The 21387-nt window shown below is 34.7% G+C and overlaps 1 protein-coding gene and 1 long non-coding RNA gene across 16 annotated transcripts; both read right to left on the minus strand.

Annotated features, from left to right (window-relative positions):
• Positions 1 to 8700: 8700 nt before the first annotated feature.
• On the minus strand, positions 8701 to 11197 carry LOC103344410 (large ribosomal subunit protein eL20-like). 14 transcript variants are annotated; one of them, XR_016126978.1, is made up of 7 exons: positions 11104 to 11197; positions 10944 to 11007; positions 10785 to 10833; positions 10621 to 10669; positions 9935 to 9994; positions 9604 to 9663; positions 8701 to 8907 (listed from the first exon to the last, which is right to left on the minus strand). XR_016126978.1 is itself a non-coding variant. In XM_089052295.1 (5 exons), exons 1-4 carry the CDS (start codon positions 11181 to 11183, stop codon positions 9954 to 9956), a joined length of 234 nt encoding a protein of 77 aa, XP_088908421.1. In that variant the 5' UTR covers positions 11184 to 11197; the 3' UTR covers positions 8701 to 8907; positions 9935 to 9953. The 14 variants fall into 14 exon arrangements, 2 of the variants coding, with proteins under 2 accessions (XP_088908421.1, XP_088908427.1); XR_016126976.1 differs by having other exon boundaries at positions 9604 to 9769; XR_016126977.1 differs by having other exon boundaries at positions 9604 to 9797.
• Positions 11198 to 12082: 885 nt separating this feature from the next.
• LOC148920585 (uncharacterized) lies at positions 12083 to 17423 on the minus strand. 2 transcript variants are annotated; one of them, XR_016126981.1, is made up of 7 exons: positions 17144 to 17423; positions 16975 to 17042; positions 15789 to 15851; positions 12872 to 13023; positions 12393 to 12444; positions 12187 to 12242; positions 12083 to 12104 (listed from the first exon to the last, which is right to left on the minus strand). It is a non-coding gene; the product is annotated as an uncharacterized LOC148920585 (long non-coding RNA). The 2 variants fall into 2 exon arrangements; XR_016126982.1 differs by having other exon boundaries at positions 12187 to 12263.
• Between the last annotated feature and the right edge of the window lie 3964 nt (positions 17424 to 21387).

The raw sequence follows: 21387 nt of genomic DNA on the forward strand, positions 1-21387 counted from the left end.
GTCAAATACGTCTGTTTTTGTTTAAAAACCGTCGTCTCTGTTGTATATTACTTGCTATTAGAACTTTGTATAATCTGCTATAGTGATGGTCATTGCTTGTCTTTTCACTTTATTATATATAATAGGGTATAGTGTCGGAGATGGATAAGTCATGGATGCACTCGGATAGAAGATCGAAGGCATATGAGTTAGGGGTGGAAGCATTCTTGAACTTTTCTGTAGAAAATCTTCTAACTACAACACATATCCGTTGTCCATGTGTTAAATGTGTTAATTTGAAATTGTTTGGGGTTGGAATTATAAGGGATCACTTATACTTTAATGGAGTTCACCAAAGCTATAAGAATTGGACATTTCACGGAGAACCTTGGGAAGCAACTACTAATGCTAGTAGAAATGTTGAAGAAGATGATGACCATAGTAGGTACAGTTTTGTGTTTGAAGAAATAGAGATGGATGATAATGATTTTGGATCTGATCAACCATTGTACCCTGGTTGTAGAAAGTACTCAAAGTTATCGGCATTAGTTAAGTTGTATAATTTGAAGGCAAAACATGGGATGAGTGATGTCTGTTTTACAAAATTATTGATACTTCAAGGCGATTTGCTTCCAGAAGGAAATACAATACCGGCCTCTATGTATGAGGCAAAAAAGACTTTGTGTGCATTGGGGCTGAGTTATGAGAAAATGCACGCATGCCCCAATGATTGCATCTTGTATAGGAAGGAGTATGAGGATTCAACTCATTGTCCTACTTGTGGTATCTCAAGGTCGAAGGAAGGCAAAGATTCAATCTTGGAAGAGGGTGTGCCAGCGAAGGTGGTGTGGTATTTTCCTCCAATTTCAAGGTTTAAAAGGATGTTTGATCACATGAAACAAACTAAGAGTTTGACTTGGCATCTGCTAGAAAATCAATTGACGGTCATATGTCTCATCCGTGGATTCCCGTCCTGAAACTTCTTGATGATAAATGGCGAGTTTGGTAATGAGCCGAGAAACTTGAGATTGGCTCTTTCATCGATGGATTCAATTCCCACAGTTCTCTAAGTAGCAGATATAGTTCTGGCTAGTTATCTTAGTTACATATAATCTCCCTCCATGGTTGTGCATGAAACGAAAGTTCATGATGTTGACCTTATTGATTTCCAGTCCTAAACAGCCCGGAAATGATATAGACGTCTACTTGGAGCCTTTGATTGATGATTTAACATCTTTGTGGGATGGGATTGGAGGAGTGTATGATGCACATAATGGAGAATACTTTACACTCAGAGCTTCATTAATGTGGATTTTACACTCAGAGCTGCATTAATGTGGACAATTAATGATTTCCCCGCCTATGGAAACTTATCTGGTTGTGTTGTTAAAGGATATAAAGCTTGTCCAATATGCGGCGATGATACACCTAGTCACAGGTTGAAAAATGGCCACAAAATTTGTTACATTGGGCATAGAAAATGGTTACCAATCAATCATCCATATAGGAGGCAATGTGCAGCTTTTAATGGGCAACATGAATATGGCACACCTCCTGTGCCATTAACTAGAGAAGAAGTGCTGCATATGGTTGAAGATGGTGACAGAGTTTGTTGGAAGAAGAAATCAATATTCTTTGATCTCGAGTATTGGAAATACCTTCCTGTGAGGCATGTCCTAGATGTTATGCACATTGAGAAGAATGTTTGCGATAGTATCATTGGTACATTGCTGGAGATCCCTGGAAAAAATAAAGATGGGATTGCTGCTCGATTAGATTTATTGAACATGGGGTCAAACTGATTTGCAACCCGAGTATGGAGAAAGACGTACTCGTTTGCCTCCCGGGCCTTGGAATTTGTCAAGAGCAGAGAAGAGAGAGGTTTGCAATTCTTTCTATGGTATGAAGGTCCCTGAAGGTTATTCTTCAAATATAAAAAATCTTGTATCTTTACAAGATTCAAAACTTCTTGGCCTTAAATCACATGATTGTCATAACTTAATGCAACAATTGCTCCTGTGGCAATTCGTTCTGCTTTGGAGAAGCCTGCAAGGTATGCAATAACTCGTTTGTGCTTCTTCTTCAATGCTATATGTGCAAAGACTGTTGATGTTTCCAAGCTAGATAAGTTGGAAGAAGATGTAGTAGTTACTTTGTGTTTGCTTGAGAAGTACTTTCCCCCTTCATTCTTTGATATCATGGTTCATCTAGTAGTACATCTTGTCAGAGAAGTTCGTCTATGTGGGCCAGTATATTTTAGATGGATGTATCCGTTTGAAAGATATATGAAAGTGCTAAAGGGGTATGTTCAGAATCGTACTCGTCCCGAAGGTTGCATTGCTGAGCGGTATATAGCTGAAGAAGCTGTAGAGTTTTGTACCGAGCATTTATCTGATGTTAGTACAATTGGAGTGCCTTCAAGCCAAAAGATGGGAGTTTCAAAGCCATTATCACGTTGCACAGTGAGCGTAGTTGATCGGGACCTGTTGAACCAAGCACATCTATATGTCTTGGAGAATACGGAGGAAGTCCTACCTTATATCGAGTACGTATGAGTTTTATTCTTTAAGTTTCCATTTTAAATTATTTCTTATGTTTATCTTATATGTTTGGGACCGTAATACTTGAATTTTGTGTGTCATGTAGGCAACATATGATCCACATCAAGACCGCTTATCCAAAATTTAGAAAGAGAACAAAGTGGCTGTAGGATAAGCACAATAGCACTTTCATTCAATGGCTACGCTTCAAGGTATATGTTATTGAATAACATATTGGACTTTTAATTTTCTTCTTTCTATGTTAGATTGAATTAAGTTATGATTAATTTGTAGGTTCAAAGTGAACTTAATGAGGAAGACAATCATGGCGTATCAAAAAATTTAAGGTGGCTAGCAGCTGGTCCAAACATGGCAGTGCCATTATATAGGAGCTATCTCATTAAAGGTATTAAATTCAACATCAAGGCACAAGATGATGTGCGGACAACTCAAAATAGTGGAGTTTATTTACTTGCACATACTATGCAAGTTGCTAGTGCCAAGGATAAAAACCCAATTCTCTCAAATATGGGTTTCTATGGTGTCATTCAAGAAATTTTGGACCTTGACTACCAAAAGTTTACAATCCCAGTCTTTATGTGTGATTGGATAGATAATACTTCTGGTCTTGTAGTGGACAAACTTGGATTTATCCTTGTAGATTTGAGTAAAATTGGACATAGGAATGACCAATTTGTTTTGGCTTCTCAAGTCAAACAAGTATTTTTGTTGACGACCCGATGCATCGTGGTTGGTCGGTAGTGTTATCAATGCCTAATAGAGAATATAATGATGTTATTGGTGATGATGTCATAGGTGATGTGAGAATTGAGTGTGAGCCATTTACTAGAGGGATGCCAAATGTTGACACATTTGATGAAGTGGTGGTTGAGTTAGGGAGTCAAAATATTCAAGATGGGTGTGAAGATATATGGGTTGAATGATGCTTTATGTAATTGGCAGTGTATGACATTAATTTTGTAATATATTGTAATGTGATTTCTTCACTTTCATTATACAGGTTTTGGCCACAAAACAATCAGTACAAAAATTACTGGTTCCAGATTACAAACACGACGGTTTTGATAAAAATGTGAAAAACAAACGTCTGTTTAATAAAGAACGACGTTTTGGAGCATTCAACGACCGCAATATATTTACCGACGTCTTAAAGCAACGTAACAATGAAGAACCACAACGCTATTGTGAAACAGTTATCCAGGATAACACGTCGGACAAGCATAAAGAACCGCCATGTAATTCAAAATAACACGACTCAATCCCATAATACCGACGTCTAAAAGACGAGATCTTTAACCTGAACGTTACAAAAGACGACGCTGTCATGAATTTACCACGTCGCATGTTCTTTCATAAACGAAGTGGAAAAGGATGAATTCACGACGGTATTTGAAGTCCATTAAATTTGTCGACGTTAAGATATATGAATTAGATGACGTTAATTTTTTTAATGAAGACGTATAAATTATTAAACACGGCGGTCTTTTTCACGGTAACGACGTTGTATATAAACGACAACGTCGTCCTTATAAATTACTGTGTCGTAATTAATGACCCCATCATTTTTTCCACGTCGTTTATTTTCAGATCCTCACAGTCGTTAAGATTATTTTACACGGCGGTGGAATTAGAAACGATGCCGTTTCAGAGTCATTACACAACGATTGTATTTCAAAATATGACGTATAAATTCCGTAATACGGCTCTAATTTATTTGGAACCGACGTTGTTTATTCATTTCAACGTCATCTCTGTAAATACATGCGTCGTAAGTAATGACCCTGACATCTATTTCCACGTCATAATGCATAGAAAAATCGAAGTGGAAAATTTATTTTACGACGGTTGTTGGAAATGTTGTGACGTAGTAGGTGTCAATAACGTCGTCTATTATGATTGTAAAGACGTCATATTTATATTTGTCGTTAAATATTTATTTAACGGCGTTAAGTTTTAGTTCTAAATGTCGTTGTATGTTTATCTTGCGGCCATGTTCTATTAATATATGTCATATGTTTCCTTTTTAACGACGTTTTTTTGTTGGAGTTGATCTTCTATTCTCATCATCGATTGTTTTTTATGTCTTTTTGCAGTACAAAGCGTCGGTTTTATTTTTGATGGCGTTTTTGTTTTAACAACGACGGTTATTCACCGTCGTGGTTTTGTTATGGAAAAGATGTCGGTGGATTCCACGACCATTTGAAAACAGAATACACGACGGTGAATTCCCATCGTGTTTTTCCTTTTTTGTAGTAGTGAATATTCTCTCTTTTACTAAGGGGGGTGTATTCAATTGATATTTTAAAAGACTATTTAGGGATTTAAGCAGAATGTAATGATTTATAGGATTTTATTTATAAATTTCTACAATCAAGATTTTTTACTTTTGGATTTTAAAGATTTACATCATAGGATTTATTAGATTTGGAAGGATCATGTGGATTTATTTATTCATCATTTTCCGTACTTTGCATAGTGTAATAAATTAGTCAAATTATTTACACATGCCATAGACTATATTAATTCAAACACAATATATCACATGCCTTGGATGGCATTCTTCACTTTTTGTTGTCTAGCACCAAGTCCCCTCAGAATCAGAATCAGATTGCTTAAAATAAACAGCAATTTGTTGATTCCTCAGCCTAGTCCAGTGAAGATCTCATGTGCAAGCAGCTGTTTATTTCGCTAGTTTCATTTCCTTTTGCAGAAAACTTGCATTTGAGAAGGAAAATTGGTTTGAAGCCTTATTGGTATGTGTAGAAAGGTCAACAATAACATCACATGCACCCTCATATATTTGACTTATAGGACGACATACTAACCAAGTTGGCAAATTGCAAGCCATCTAGCCAAGTTGTACATCAAGAAACCATTCATTATTCATATTTCTTTTTAATTTATCATCACCCTTTTCCTAGTCATTGTGTTTTCTGCTTTTCATTCCTTCCTCCCATAAAATCACCATTTGATTTGAACAATAACACGTAGCATCAAGACATCATCAAATAATGAGAAAAAATAACTTGCCTTGAAATCGGTTGAGCATACATAAGATATATACAAATCAAACTAGGTAGCTGCAGCCTGTAGGTTCACTAGTAGTAAAGCTAACTGGAATAGTTTTCTATGTTGCTTGCTCTACTAGACGCAGAGCAAAGAATGCACCTATTAATTACATTCCAAAAATACATTTGCTTTCTTTTCATGAATCTTGATCAAACACGATAAAAAAGGAAGCACTATTCAAAATACAAGGAACCTGGGTCATTGGGACATAATCGCATACACCTAACATGCCAGATTTTCAGGTCAAATGTCTGCTTGCTCTTTTCTGTTTTTGATTTATGTTGGAATATTGGGTTTTTTGGGTTTCTTGGCGGGGAAACATGTGCTTTGCCTTGGAACCAAGGAGTTTAACAATACCCCGTTGTTATTAGCATCTAGATTTCGACACCCTCATTTAAAAATCCTAATAGTTTTAAAGGAATACCACAAGACTTGTTTAGATTATTTAAAAGTCTTAATTGAATACCACAAAACTTATTTATCCCAAAATAGTCTTTTAAAATGTCAATTGAATACACCCCCCTGAGAGTAGAGATTCCTTGTTGTACATTCATTTAATTTCATGACTTTATTTATAATCCTGATGAGCACCTTAGAGCTATGCCTAATTCAGCATGACCGTATAGTGCCCTCAAAGATTAACAACATAACCACAAAACATCTATGATGCCTCAAGTCTAAGGATTAGTTTGCACCATTGCAATTTATGAGTTACAGCTTGACATGTGAGTAAAGACTTCCATGCTATAACACATGTGTTGGATCGCGTTCAGTGTACTTGTTCTTCTACGAGCACCTACACACATATCGATGTGTCTCCACACTTAATGACTTGAGACCTTGCCATTCCCTACATATAGAGACGATACTGTGTGTACTGGTCTTTGCAGAATATTAACACCTAATCAATATTCCTATGACCATGAACATATTCAGGATTTAGGGATGTTGAGAAATCTCCATGTTTGCAATCTCATTATATAGCTCGCATACTCACTTGTGTATTCTTTGGATTATGATTGTTCTACATATTGAAAGATAATATAGGATGATTTAATGTATAAAACAACCTTTCTTGTCCATTGATAACATAATATGTCTTTTATCAAAGATGTCCTTAACTCTAACTATTACATAATTAGTTGGCTTTAAAGGCATATTTCTAACATTCTCATATCCAGAATTCAAAATTTTAATTTAATTTATTCGTAATTATATTTTAGTCACTAGGGTTATGGTCAAATTTAAATTTGGTCACCGAAATTTCAAATTTCTGATTTTGGTCATTGGGGTTAGCATTGTCAGCAAATGAAATCCAATTGACCCACTATTGCTAGTACAATTGTCTGTTAGTGATGTTCTTTTTCATTCACGTTTGGGTAATCGGGTTGCTCACTCTTTAGCGCTGTTTGGGTTGCGCAAACAACATCCTTCTTTATGCGTTGGTCTTGCTCTTGATTGGTTTGTACCACTGTTGGTAACAGACATGAAGGGTGGGAAGTTGTTTTGGTTATCGTTTTCGGATGTTGTGGTATTCTTTTCCCTTGACAGGATTTCCTCCATTGGGGGTTTTTATGGCAAGGGTTTAAAGATGCCACCTCTTGTTGCATCCCTGTTTTGATTGCAAATTGTATGTTTGTTGGTTGGAATGAAAGTTTCCTATGGTTGGAATGAAGGTTTCTTACTCTTTGATAAATAAATAAATAAAAATCCAATTCGCACATTCAATCAGTTAAAACGCCTGCATGCATGGGTAAAATTGAAACTCTGCCATTTAAACTACTCACTTGTATATTGTATTTTATTTGGTCAAGTCTCCAATGTGGTATTTTACATTTTTCAACAACAAAAAACAAAGGACGAACAATTTCAAGCATCCAAGATGTTAACCATTCTATCAATTTCATCAATTAAATTCAACAAGAAAATTCAAAATTTGCATTACATTTATGGAGATGTAAGACAATGACTTTAACTGAGGTGTAAGAAAGACTTAAGAAGTCTTCCCGTATCCAAAATTCAAAATTTGCATTAAATTTATGGAGAAATGTAAGAAAATGACTTTAACTGAGATGTAGGAAAGACTTGAAAGTCTTCTCCCATCCAAAATTCAAAATTGTTATTTAATATAGGAGCAATTACACATTTAGTCACTGGGGTTATGGTCGAATTTAAATTTTGTCATCAAAATTTCAATTTTCCGATTTTGGTTACTAAGGTTAGTATCCTCAACAAATCAAATCCAATTGACCCATTTTGTCAGTTAAGATGCCTGCATGCATGGGCAAAATTGAAACTCCACCATTTAAACTACTCACTTTTATATTGTATTTTATTTGGTTAAGTCTCCAACATGGTATTTTACATTCTTCAACAACCAAAAACAAAGGACGAACATTGTCAACCATCCAAGATGTTAACTATTATGTCATTTTCATCAATTAAATTCAACTAGAAAATTCAAAATTTTGCATTACATTTATGGAGAAATGTAAGACAATGACTTTAACTGAGGTGTAGGAAAGACTTAAAAAGTCTTACCCTATCAAAAATTCAAATTTGCATTAAATTTGTGGAGAAATGTAAGACAATGATTGTAACTGAGGTGTAGGAAAGACTTCAAAGTCTTCTCCCATCCAAAATTCAAAATTTTCATTTAATTTAGGAGCAATTACACTTTTAGTCACTAGGGTTATGGTAGAATTTAAATTTGGTCACCGAAATTTCAATTTTTTGATTTTGGTCATTAGGGTTAGCATCGTCAGCGAATCAAATCCAATTGACCCATTCTGTCAGTTAAGACACCTGCATGCGTAGGCAAAATTGAAACTCCACCATTTAAACTACTCACTTGTATGTTGTACTAGTAAAGGTACCATGCGATCTGCGGGATTTAAAACCGTGTGAAATGTATACAAAATCGTGAAAAAATATATGAAAGATGGAAATATTTATATAGACATGGAGATCTAAATAGTGGCATAATGCTTTATTTGGCAAGTTTATGTTACAAAAAATAGACTAATAACACGTTTTATATGCAGTTTGTCATGTTAAAATATTGACCATATTTTAATAAACCAAGCAGCAATTAAAACATCAAAATAGCATCAAAATATCAGCAGTTTTAAGTTGTTCATTGTTCAAAAGAGTTTGGACAGGTCTTTACATATATATGCTACTGGGTGGTGGAAGGGGATTTTCTGCCTTGATGTATGTTGGAAGGGGATCTTCCTCTTGATGGCTTTGCTATAGAGGTGGCTTCTGTTCTTTCTTGTCCTTTGCAGGGGTTTTAACTCTGTTGGTACAAATTTGGAAAATGGCAGGTGTTAGTGTAGATAAATGGAAAAATTTAAGCGAAGACCAACTACCATATCACAAAATTAAGTTACAAAATCCAACAGGACAAACAACAGTTTAGGTACATCAACCATTCTATTAATATGATGGACAAAAGTATAACTGCAGTCTATTTAATCAATTGATAACAAACTTAGAACAATTGTGACAATTTATTAAATAGGTATGAGAGAATTAAGCCAAAACACTCGAGCTTTAATAGCATCAAATCAATGGGTGTTTAATCTGTTGCTACAAATTTGGAAACTGGTAGAGGTGTTGGTGTAGACAAATGGGAAAATTTAGTGAAGACAATGGCTATTATTACAGAATTAAGGTCAAAAAATCGACTGCACAAACCACAATTTAAATACGTCAAGCATTCTACAAATGTGGTAGACAAAAGTATAACCTGTCATTGCCACAATGAAACCAAAAGACCTAGACTTTAATAGAATCAAACCAAATACCCATAACAAAATCAAACCATGTGCAAGTTTGTTGTACAAAAGAATAGATGATCTATAGACACCTAAGGTCAAAACTGATACATGTATTGCCATTTATAGGCTATGTTGATCTAATAGAGAAGTAAGCTATAAAAGCAGAAATAACCTATAAACACCTATAGGTTATAGAACCCTAATTAACTTACTGATAGCATCAAGGGAAGCCAAGAGGACCTGTCCGGGAACTATGGCAAAGAATGCATTTCCTGCTTGGGATTTAACCAAAAGTCCTATCACTGATCAAATCGTAATTTCAACCCCATCAAGCATAGATTTGCTAAGCTTTGATGCCATCTTTGACAACTACTCTCACTGAATTAGCAAAATAAAGTTGAAAGAACTGATAAGAAAAATAAATTTAATGTGTAATAACTTATAACCATAAAAACTTAAAAGAAATTCATATAGTCTTCAGGGGAACCTTTCAAATTGATTCAGTATGAAATCTAACATAAAAAATCATAAAATAAACCTAACCTCCAACATAAAATACCCATTACATATGAGATTTCCTTCCCTGTTTCTTCTTCATGTCACCTATATACGAAAGAAAAGATATCAAGAGAAATATTATTTTAAGCACAACTATGAAGGAAGAAACACATTCATTGTCCACATCTCAATTCATTATAAGGTATAAAAATAAACCATATCTAATCCTAAAATTAAGGATTTAAAATAACAAATTTACAATAAAGATTTAAAAAATAAAAATAAAAAAATAAAAATAAAAACTTAAAATGGAACCAAGTGAAAGCAGAGAAAACTACAAAAGGCTACAGTGGAGCATAAAGCATTTAAGTTTCGAGAGGAATGTGCAGAGAAATAGGGTGTAGAAGAAGGTGTGGATATGCTGATAGGTTTTCATAATACTCCCAAAGAAAAAATTAGCCAAAATACAGGTGCAAAAAATAATCTTAATCAATTCCAAATAATAGAGGTAGTGTTCTTAAAAAGAGAGAAGAATTAAAATTCAGTATTAGAACTCAAATAATGGACGTAGTGTTCAAACTTTGAACATCTCTATAGAAAAAGAGGTTAGCAATTTCGCAGACATGTGAGAGCCCAAAATTCATTGAAACGAAACACTAAAGCCAAGAGGAGCCTTTATTCAGCAAAGTGGAGGCTTCAATTATGAAGGAAAAAAAGAAAAGAAAACATACGTCTCCAAATCAACTGGTCATTTCAAGGGGATGCCTCTGACGCAGCCTCCTTCACATTTGCCACCAAAGCCAAACATCAAATACAAAATACGATTCAAATGATCGAAACAAAATTAGAAAAAAGCGAAATAAATGTGATAAAAGAGTGGGTCAAAGGCGGAGACCTTTGGCAACAAATTGGATTAAGCCAGGAGTAGAGTTGAGGAGGAACCACTTCCCCACCACAAAACAACATTGACTACATTAGACACTGACAAATAATCAAAATGGGTATAAATTTATTAATAAGAAAAAATAGAGTATAAACGGCAGAGAGAACAAACCTCATTAATGGCAAGCACTTGGCCATTGCTCTTCTTGACCTTCTTCAGCTTCCTAAGGAAATACCTAATCCAAACAAATCAATCAACTATATTAAGTTTAACCAAATTCACCAATGAACATTTGGGATCACAAAAGCTGAGCTAGGGTTAAGGATTATACCAGAATTTGGACTTGGCGCGAACCTCATTGGTGGCCCAGAGCTTCATTCGGTAAATCTTAGGGTGCTCAATAGATGCCATAGGAGCTTCCTCCCAACAACACTGTGGTGGAATCTGCAACACAAAAAAGGCGCCGTTAATTGCAGCTTTACCATTTGACACGCCCTAAGAGAAATATATCACACAAAAACAAATACCAAATTAAATGGAACCTAAGAAACTGTGAAGATAATTTCTAGATATTTGTTTACCAAATTTCATACAACAATCCTTCACTTAAACTGTACTGTTTGCAACAATACTAAGAATTTGTTTGCATATTACATAAGCAATATTTGGCTAATCCATTTCACCAGTAGCCATATATTTAACTAAATAAACTACGTCTAAAACCAAATGGGTATTCTTCAAGAATAAAACTAACCTTCTTGAAGCATACCCATCTAAGTTATAATATGCAGTGGAAAAGAGAATAAAAAGAAACCCCTAGCATCCTAGTACCCTAACATGGAAAAAGAAGTGCATAATTTAGAATTCTGTAACAGAAATTGTCTCATTAAATTAAACAGAAATAAAAAAAAAACAGTGAATTTAAGGCTGAGATGTAATCGACTAATTGAAAAAAAATTGAGGATGAGAGGACAATTGACAAACCTCTTTGCTAGTCCAAACGCAGAACCCTACTTCGTTTTTTCTTGTAACACCTTCAAAGTCGGTCAACATTCTGTGTTGTTCTAAAAAGATATTTACAAACACAGAACGTCATAAAATACCTTTATTGTAAATTTCTTCAACACAAAAAATCCAGAACCAAAATATTTGATGAAATTCTATTAAAAGAAAAAAAAAACTGAAATTAAAGAGAGGGAGAGAGAACATTGTATACATAACTTCTGTACATATACACGCTCTGTCCCACACATAAGCACCAAGGGCAATGGCAAGCCTTTATTCACGCACAAAGCAGTCACCTGCCATTACAGTTCAAAAGCATGTTCAATCCTATCACAGGGGAGAAATACAATCAAAATTAATAAAAGGGAAAGAAATTGAAATACAGTGGAGGTGATTAAAAGATGCAAACCTTGTTTCTATTTCGAAGTCCACGAATAGATGTAGTTGCACCATTTTGTTGTAGTCCTGCAATGCACCCAAGCAACTCTAGGTGCCAATTCAAATCCACCATGAACCAATCCATAAGCTCAAACATAGAACCCAATCATATGATAAACCGTCACACAAAAGGCTTACTTTTGGTCCAAAAGGGCAATTCAAGGATATGGTTCTTACCTGAAATGCTTTGGTGAGGTTGCAAAATCACCTTTTTCCTCATGCTCAAACCCTTCAACAACCAAAAAAACAATGAAAGGAAATTTTCATTGTAATTCCAAGCAAATGCAAGAAAGAAGAAAAGCACCAAATTTTCAATTCAAGATAATTATAGAACAAAGACTCAAACTTTTGCCCTTATGTCCTTGAGTTTCCACAGAAACCCAAGTGATTTCAATAAAAAGTATAATGTTATTAAATGGGTGACCTCAAACGCTCTTATAAGCATAATTATTGAACTCCTACCCACAAAACAACAGTAAAATGTTTAAAAAGACGAAATTTTCTGTTTTTTTCTTGCATTTTCTTAGCAAACAGAGGATAAGTAGGTTTCTACATATTTATACAGTGTTAAATCATATTTCCTTTTAGATGCAAACAGATATTAAGCTCCTAGGGTTCATTATCCACATGCTCAAGTAGAGAGAGAGAGATCTTGCCTGCTTAATAATTTTTGATTGAGATCCTCGGAAAGACCGCAGGTCCCTGACGATTGATCATGTCATCGTCGGATGGCTGTCGTTGAATCTCGAGGAGGAGCGATCGGGAGATACAACGGGTGAGGCATTCGAACCGTCAGTCGAAAGACTACCTACAAAACATCAAAAGAAGACGTGCTTAAAAAAGAAGAAGAGAAAAAGAAAGACATATCTGAAAAATTGAAGAAGAAAACCCAACAAATAACAACACAGGCACAAACGAAAGAAAGAGGAAGAAGACGATATGAGACAAAAAGGCGAACAAATAAAAAGAAGATTATCTGATGAAGAAGAGGACCAAATGGACGAATCAATTCGCACCATAGCAGCCACAAACGAAATCAGCGGCCGCAAGAAAGCAGATCAAGCTTCAACAGTGAAGCTCTCATGGGAGAAAGAGCCAATAAAAAAATATCTCCCATCCCCCAACAATTCCAACAAAAGGCAAAACCAGCTGGTTGGACTTTTCTCATCATAGAGTTTTCTCTCCTTTTTTTTTTCTTGTTCTGTTTTTTACAACAAACAAAAGAAAACCATGTTCAAGGAAAATTAATAATTAACTTTTTAGAAGCAAGACAAACGAAAAATAGAGCATGAAAGATGTGTCTGTGTGGTGGATGTACTAATATGATATGAAAGTTGATAAAAAAAAGAAAAAAGAAATACTCAGGAATCCAATAAATGTAGCAGATCAATTGAAGTATTATAAAGTGATTCTTTGGTTCTAACCTTTGTAAGTATATTATTGGATTAAAAGAGCGTTTTCAAGTTTTGTTGTCCTAGTAATTAAGAGATAAAGTGATTCTTCACTTCTAAGTATTATTTTTACTCTACTGATCAGAAAAGCTTTTTCAAGTTTTGCTTTCCTTGAGAGAGAGAGAGAGAGAGAGAGAGAGAGTATTGAATAAAAAATTCCACAAAAACAAAAGAAACAAACAAATTCAAAAACCAAAAAACAACAGAAAATCAGAGTTAGGACCACTTTGAAATGTTTTGAAAATTTTCCACTACTTTAAATACCAACAAATTGCAATTTGCAAGCAAAAAAATGAGAGCGTCGCATAAACGCTGCTTCAAAATCTGAGGGCAGTGATTGATTCCCCACTGAGCCACCTACACACAAAGAGAGACACCATGTTTTTCCCTCCAATCAATTACGCATTGTCACTCTCTCCTCATGTTGGGAGTTCTCAAGTACCCAATTGCCAAAACACTCAAAGGATTTACCAACATGTTCAGATATTGTAATCATCTACACCCATCATTACAACAACAAATTAACACCAACCAATTGTCAATTGATGCCATTAGCTAATTCCTATGCTCTATTCACAAACCTTAAAACAATTAATTGGAATTTCAGCCTAGAAACTCACCCCTTGCTTAACAGAATTGAAAACACCAACCAAACTGCTCTATCCAAAGCAACAAAAGACCACCCGCAAAATATCAAAAGAAAACATGGTTTAAAAAAAGAAGAAGAAAAAGGAAGAAAAAAACAGAAAAATCGGAGATGAAATTAGTTTGAGCATTTTATACATGCACAATCTTTTCATAAAACCAAAAAATTAGCTAGAGCAAAATCTGTACGGAAAGAAACCACTCTGTACGGATCCCCTCATTCAACAATGCTCTCATGATTCAATTACAAAGCATATGCTCTGATGTAAATTGTATTATAAATTACAGGTGCTTTAGACAGAGGAAGTGCAAAACCTAAGAAGGATCTAAAATGATCTACTTCTCAAAAGATTTACAAACATATGCACTTATATAGATATCCAAAAGATTTACAAAATAAGCAAATTAAAGAAAACAGAGGGAAAGATAGAATGTCAAGATGAGGAGTGTTAAAAGGAGAAGACAAATAAAAAGTCTCGAGACTCGCAGGTATTGCATTTGGAATTTCCCTTTTTTAACACTAAATGTCGGTTTGTGTGTTGGCTCTCTATGAGGTTGACAATTCTCTCATTCAATATACAAAAGTTTTCTCCATTTTTTTTCTTTTTTTTCTTTGTTCTGTTTTTTTTTTTTTTTTTACAACAAACAAAAGAAAACCATGTTCAAGAAAAATTAATAATTAACTTTTTAGAAGCAAGATAGACGAAAAATAGAGCAGAAAGATGTGTCTGTGTGGTGGATGTGCTAATATGATATGAAAGTTATTAAAAAAATACTAAAAATCCAATAAAAGTAGCAGGTCAATTGAAGTATTATAAAGTGATTCTTTAATTCTAACCTTTGTAAGTATATTATTGGATTAAAAGAACGTTTTCAACTTTTGTTGTCCTAGTAATTAAGAGATAAAGTGATTCTTCACTTCTAAATATTATTGTTACTCTACTGATCATAATAGCTTTTCAAGTTCTGCTTTCCTTGAGAGAGAGATAGAGAGAGTATTGAATAAAAAATTTCACAAAAACAAAAGAAACAAACAAATTCAAAAACCAAAAAACAACAGAAAATTGGAGTTAGGACCACTTTGAAATGTTTTGAAAATTTTCCACTACTTTAAATACCAACCAATTGCAATTTGCAACAGAAAAATGGCAGCGTCTCATAAACGCTGCTTCAGAACACAGGGCCAGTGATTGATTCCCCACTGACCCACATACACACAAAGAGAAAGACACCATGTTTTTCCCTCCAATCAATTACGCATTCTCACTCTCTCCCCATGCTAGGAGTTCTCAAGTACCCAATGGCCAAAATACTCAAAAGGATTTACCAACATATTCAGATATTGTAATCATCTAAACCTATCATTACAACAACAAATTAAGCACTAACCAATTGTCAATTGATGCCATTAGCTAAGTTCTATGCTCTATTCACAAAACTTAAAACAATTAATTGGAATTTCAGCCTAGAAACTCACCCCTTGCTTAACAGAATTGAAAACACCAACCAAACTGCTCTATCCAAAGCAACAAAAGACCACCTGCAAAATATCAAAAGAAAACATGGTTTAAAAAAAGAAGAAGAAAAAGGAAGAAAAAACAGAAAAATCGGAGAAGAAATTAGCTTGAGCATTTTATATATGCACAATCTTTTCATTAAACCAAAAAAATTAGCTTGAGCAATATCTGTACGGAAAAATGTCTCTGTTAAAGTAACCTTGTCGCCAAGGCAAGTTCTGGAAATCCACCTCAGGTTTAATAAACGTTCTTCATAGTGTTTTTTCTGGTAGTTACTTGGTGCACTAAGGCCTCTGTTATATTTTGTCTGCCTTTGCATCTCCGGGCCCTGTTTAATTTAACCAGGCTTGACCTCTAGGTCCTTCTTAACAAACTTTGGGAAGGGAATCCAATTTCTCTTTAAGGCGATAGACATGAAAGATAGTCTTTAGTTTGGTTGAAGCAGGAATCTTTAGTTTGTAAGCCAGTGCTCTAATTCTTTCTAAAATCTGAAAAGGGCTGTAACCTCAAGGTGAAAGCGTAAAAGCATTGGCTATGTGATTGTAGGCAGAAATAGACCTAATCTCCTACCAGAAAACACGATCTCACCGCTTCTTATCTGCAAAATTTCATGTGCCTTTGAGCTTCATGTAATTGTGACACAACTACTTTAAAATGGAATCAATTCCTTAGTTCTTGCCAACCTGTGGTATAGAGCTTGACCCAGTAAAACAGTAACTAAGCTTTGGTGGTTTGTGCCCATAAACTACTTCTAAAGGAGAGGCCAAGCGAAAGAAGAAACATAACATTCAACAAATAAGTACAAAGTCTTACTTGCAAAGACCTCTTCTTGACATTAAACACACATATGTATGACAAACTCGTAGTTGAACATCAAAACATATATATCAGAGTACTGTTGAACTGATCACATATGAAACAATTAATCGGAAAACAATCAAGATAAGTACAAACAGAAAAATAAATAAATAAATAAATCAGCCACACAGAAAATCTATAACCACACGCAAACAGGAAATATATAACATCTATTAGAATTATAATTCTGATCTGGAGTCTTAAAAGTAAAATTTAAAAAAAAAAAAAAAAAAGGAGTCGCCTATAACCACAAACAAACAGAATATCAACCACACAGACATCAATTACCAGATTGATGAGCAGACTGGGGGTTCTCATATTGATTACTCCATTTCTTTTTCCTTAGATCTTCCTCCCTGTAAGAACAAACCAAACTCAATTTCTGATTTACTTCTCAATTTTCAACATGACAAATGAATAAACCAACCTAGAAAACCAAAAAAATGTTAAAACCAACCTTTTTTTTACGAAACCTAGAAATCCTTTGAGCTAAACCCGTGCGATGAGAAGAAGGATGTAGCGCAGCTGGAACGGCAACACACGAACGCAACATCTGAGAGGAAAACCGATGAGATAAAGACCAAAAGGGCGGCTGGATTTGCAGCGCGCCTCCCCAAAGGAAAATCGACGGCCCCCCACGCATGCAAAACAGTGAACTCTGATCTTCCATGGCTGCCCCCAACCATCCCAACCAACTGGTTCGAAACGGACTGGAAAGCTCTGAGCGAACGAAACCTTAGAATAAGAGATGTGAATGAGAAGGGGCAAAAAGGGAACATAGGGAAAAATTCAGTAAAGGGCAAAATCGGCAATTCACTATTCCTAAGCTACAGTCTAGGAACAGTGAAATCGTGGAACCTTCAGTTTTAGTATATATATAATTTTATTTGGTTAAGTCTCCAACATGTTATTTTACATTCTCTCTCCAACGTAGTATTTTACGTTCTTCAACAACCAAAAACAAAGGACAACACATTGTCAAGCATCCAAGATGTTAACTATTATGTTTATCTTGCGGCCATGTTCTGTTAATATATGTCATATGTTTCCTTTTTAACGACGTTTTTGTTGGAGTTGGTGCCTATTCTCATCCCATTCGACCGCTTTTTTATTTCTTTTTGTAGTACAAGGCGTCGGTTTTATTTTTGATGATGTTTTTGTTTTAACAACGACGGTTATTCACCGTCGTGGTTTTCATTATGGAAAAGATGTCGGTGGATTCCATGACCATTTGAAAACAGAATACACGACGGTGAATTCCCGTCGTGTTTTTCCTTTTTTGTAGTAGTGAATGTTCTCTCTTTTACTAAGGGGGGTGTATTCAATTGATATTTTAAAAGACTATTTAGGGATAAAAAGTCCATTGGATTTAAGCAGAATGTAATGATTTATAGGATTTTATTTATAAATTTCTACAATCAAGATTTTTTACTTTTGGATTTTAAAGATTTACATTATAGGATTTATTAGATTTGGAAGGATCATGTGGATTTATTTATCCATCATTTTCCGTACTTTGCATAGTGTAATAAATTAGTCAAATTATTTACACATGCCATAGACTATATTAATTCAAACACAATATATCACATGCCTTGGATGGCATTCTTCACTTTTTGTTGTCGAGCACCAAGTCCCCTGAGAATCAGAATCAGATTACTTAAAAGAAACAGCAATTTGTTGATTCCTCCGCCTAGTCCAGTGAAGATCTCATGTGCAAGCAGCTGTTTATTTCGCTAGTTTCATTTCCTTTTGCAGAAAACTTGCATTTGAGAAGGAAAATAGGTTTGAAGCCTTATTGGTATGTGTAGAAAGGTCAACAATAACATCACATTCACCCTCATATATTTGACTTATAGGACGACATACTAACCAAGTTGGCAAATTGCAAGCCATCTAGCCAAGTTGTACATCAAGAAACCATTCATTATTCATATTTCTTTTTAATTTATCATCACCCTTTTCCTAGTCATTGTGTTTTCTGCTTTTCATTCCTTCCTCCCATACAATCACCATTTGATTTGAACAATAACACGTAGCATCAAGACATCATCAAATAATGAGAAAAAATAACTTGCCTTGAAATCGGTTGAGCATACATAAGATATATACAAATCAAACTAGGTAGCTGCAGCCTGCAGGTTCACTAGTAGTAAAGCTAACTAGAATAGTTTTCTATGTTGCTTGCTCTACTAGACGCAGAGCAAAGAATGCACCTATTAATTACATTCCAAAAATACATTTGCTTTCTTTTCATGAATCTTGATCAAACACAATAAAAAAGGAAGCACTATTCAAAATACAAGGAACCTGGGTCATTGGGACATAATCGCATACACCTACCATGCCAGATTTTCAGGTCAAATGTCTGCTTGCTCTTTTCTGTTTTTGATTTATGTTGGAATATTGGGTTTTTTGGGTTTCTTGGCGGGGAAACATGTGCTTTGCCTTGGAACCAAGGAGTTTAACAATACCCCGTTGTTATTAGCATCTGAAGTTGGTGGGTGTCTAGGAAAAGCTCGGCTTGGGCTTGCAGCTTGCTTTGTTGTTCATCTTCTTCAGCAGTTAGAGAGAGAGAGAAAAATAATCCCACATGAAAAATCCGATGGGTTAGGGTGGGATTTGAGATGGGGCTTGGTATTTATACCTCCCACTAAAAAATCTCACAAAATCTCACATTTAAAAAAATCCGTCGAAATTAGCAAGTTTTTGAATACCATAAAACTTTTTGTTACTTGTTTAAAGTCTTGATTGAATACCACTAGATTTCGACACCCTCATTTAAAAATCCTAATAGTTTTAAAGGAATACCATAAAACTTTTTGTTACTTGTTTAAAGTCTTGATTGAATACCACTAGATTTCAACACCCTCATTTAAAAATCCTAATAGTTTTAAAGGAATACCACAAGACTTGTTTAGATGATTTAAAAGTCTTAATTGAATACCACAAAACTTATTTATCCCAAAATAGTCTTTTAAAATTCCAATTGAATACACCCCCCTGAGAGTAGAGATTCCTTGTTGTACATTCATTTAATTTCATGACTTTATTTATAATCCTGATGAGCACCTTAGAGCTATGCCTAATTCAGCATGACCGTATAGTGCCCTCAAAGATTAACAACAGAACCACAAAACATCTATGATGCCTCAAGTCTAAGGATTAGTTTTCACCATTGCAATTTATGAGTTACAGCTTGACATGTGAGTAAAGACTTCCATGCTATAACACATGTGTTGGATCACGTTCAGTGTACTTGTTCTTCTATGAGCACCTACACACATATCGATGCGTCTCCACACTTAATGACTTGAGACCTTGCCATTCCCTACATATAGAGACGATACTGTGTGTACTGGTCTTTGCAGAATATTAACGCCTAATCAATATTCCTATGACCATGAACATATTCAGGATTTAGGGATGTTGAGAAGTCTCCATGTTTGCAATCTCATTATATAGCTAGCATACCCACTTGTGTATTCTTTGGATTATGGTTGTTCTACATATTGAAAGATAATATAGGATGATTTAATGTATAAAACAACATTTCTTGTCCATTGATAACATAATATGTCTTTTATCAAAGATGTCCTTAACTCTAACTATTACATAATTAGTTGGCTTTAAGGGCATATTTCTAACATTCTCATATCCAGAATTCAAAATTTTAATTTAATTTATTCGTAATTACATTTTAGTGACTAGGGTTATGGTCAAATTTAAATTTGGTCACCGAAATTTCAAATTTCTGATTTTGGTCATTGGGGTTAGCATTGTCAGCAAATGAAATCCAATTGACCCACTATTGCTAGTACAATTGTCTGTTAGTGATGTTCTTTTTCATTCACGTTTGGGTAATCGGGTCGCTCACTCTTTAGCGCTGTTTGGGTTCAAACAACATCCTTCTTTATGCACTGGTCTTGCTCTTGATTGGCTTGTACCACTGTTGGTAACAAACATGAAGGGTGGGAAGTTGTTTTGGTTATCGTTTTCGGATGTTGTGGTACTCTTTTCCCTTGACAGGATTTCCTCCATTGGGGGTTTTTATGGCAAGGGTTTAAAGATGCCACCTCTTGTTGCATCCCTATTTTGATTGCAAATTGTATGTTTGTTGGTTGGAATGAAAGTTTCTTATGGTTGGAATGAAGGTTTCTTACTCTTTGATAAATAAATAAATAAAAATCCAATTCGCACATTCAATTAGTTAAAACGCCTGCATGCATGGGTAAAATTGAAACTCCGCCATTTAAACTACTCACTTGTATATTGTATTTTATTTGGTTAAGTCTCCAATGTGGTATTTTACATTTTTCAACAACAAAAAACGAAGGACGAACAATTTCAAGCATCCAAGATGTTAACCATTCTGTCAATTTCATCAATTAAATTCAACAAGAAAATTCAAAATTGCATTACATTTATGGAGATGTAAGACAATGACTTTAACTGAGGTGTAAGAAAGACTTAAGAAGTCTTCCCGTATCCAAAATTCAAAATTTGCATTAAATTTATGGAGAAATGTAAGAAAATGACTTTAACTGAGATGTAGGAAAGACTTGAAAGTCTTCTCCCATCCAAAATTCAAAATTTTTATTTAATATAGGAGCAATTACACATTTAGTCATTGGGGTTATGGTCGAATTTAAATTTGGTCATCAAAATTTCAATTTTCCGATTTTGGTTACTGAGGTTAGT

Source organism: Prunus mume, linkage group LG1 (genome assembly GCF_029339155.1).
Source record: "Prunus mume cultivar Tortuosa linkage group LG1, ASM2933915v1, whole genome shotgun sequence".
Lineage (NCBI taxonomy): Eukaryota > Viridiplantae > Streptophyta > Magnoliopsida > Rosales > Rosaceae > Prunus > Prunus mume.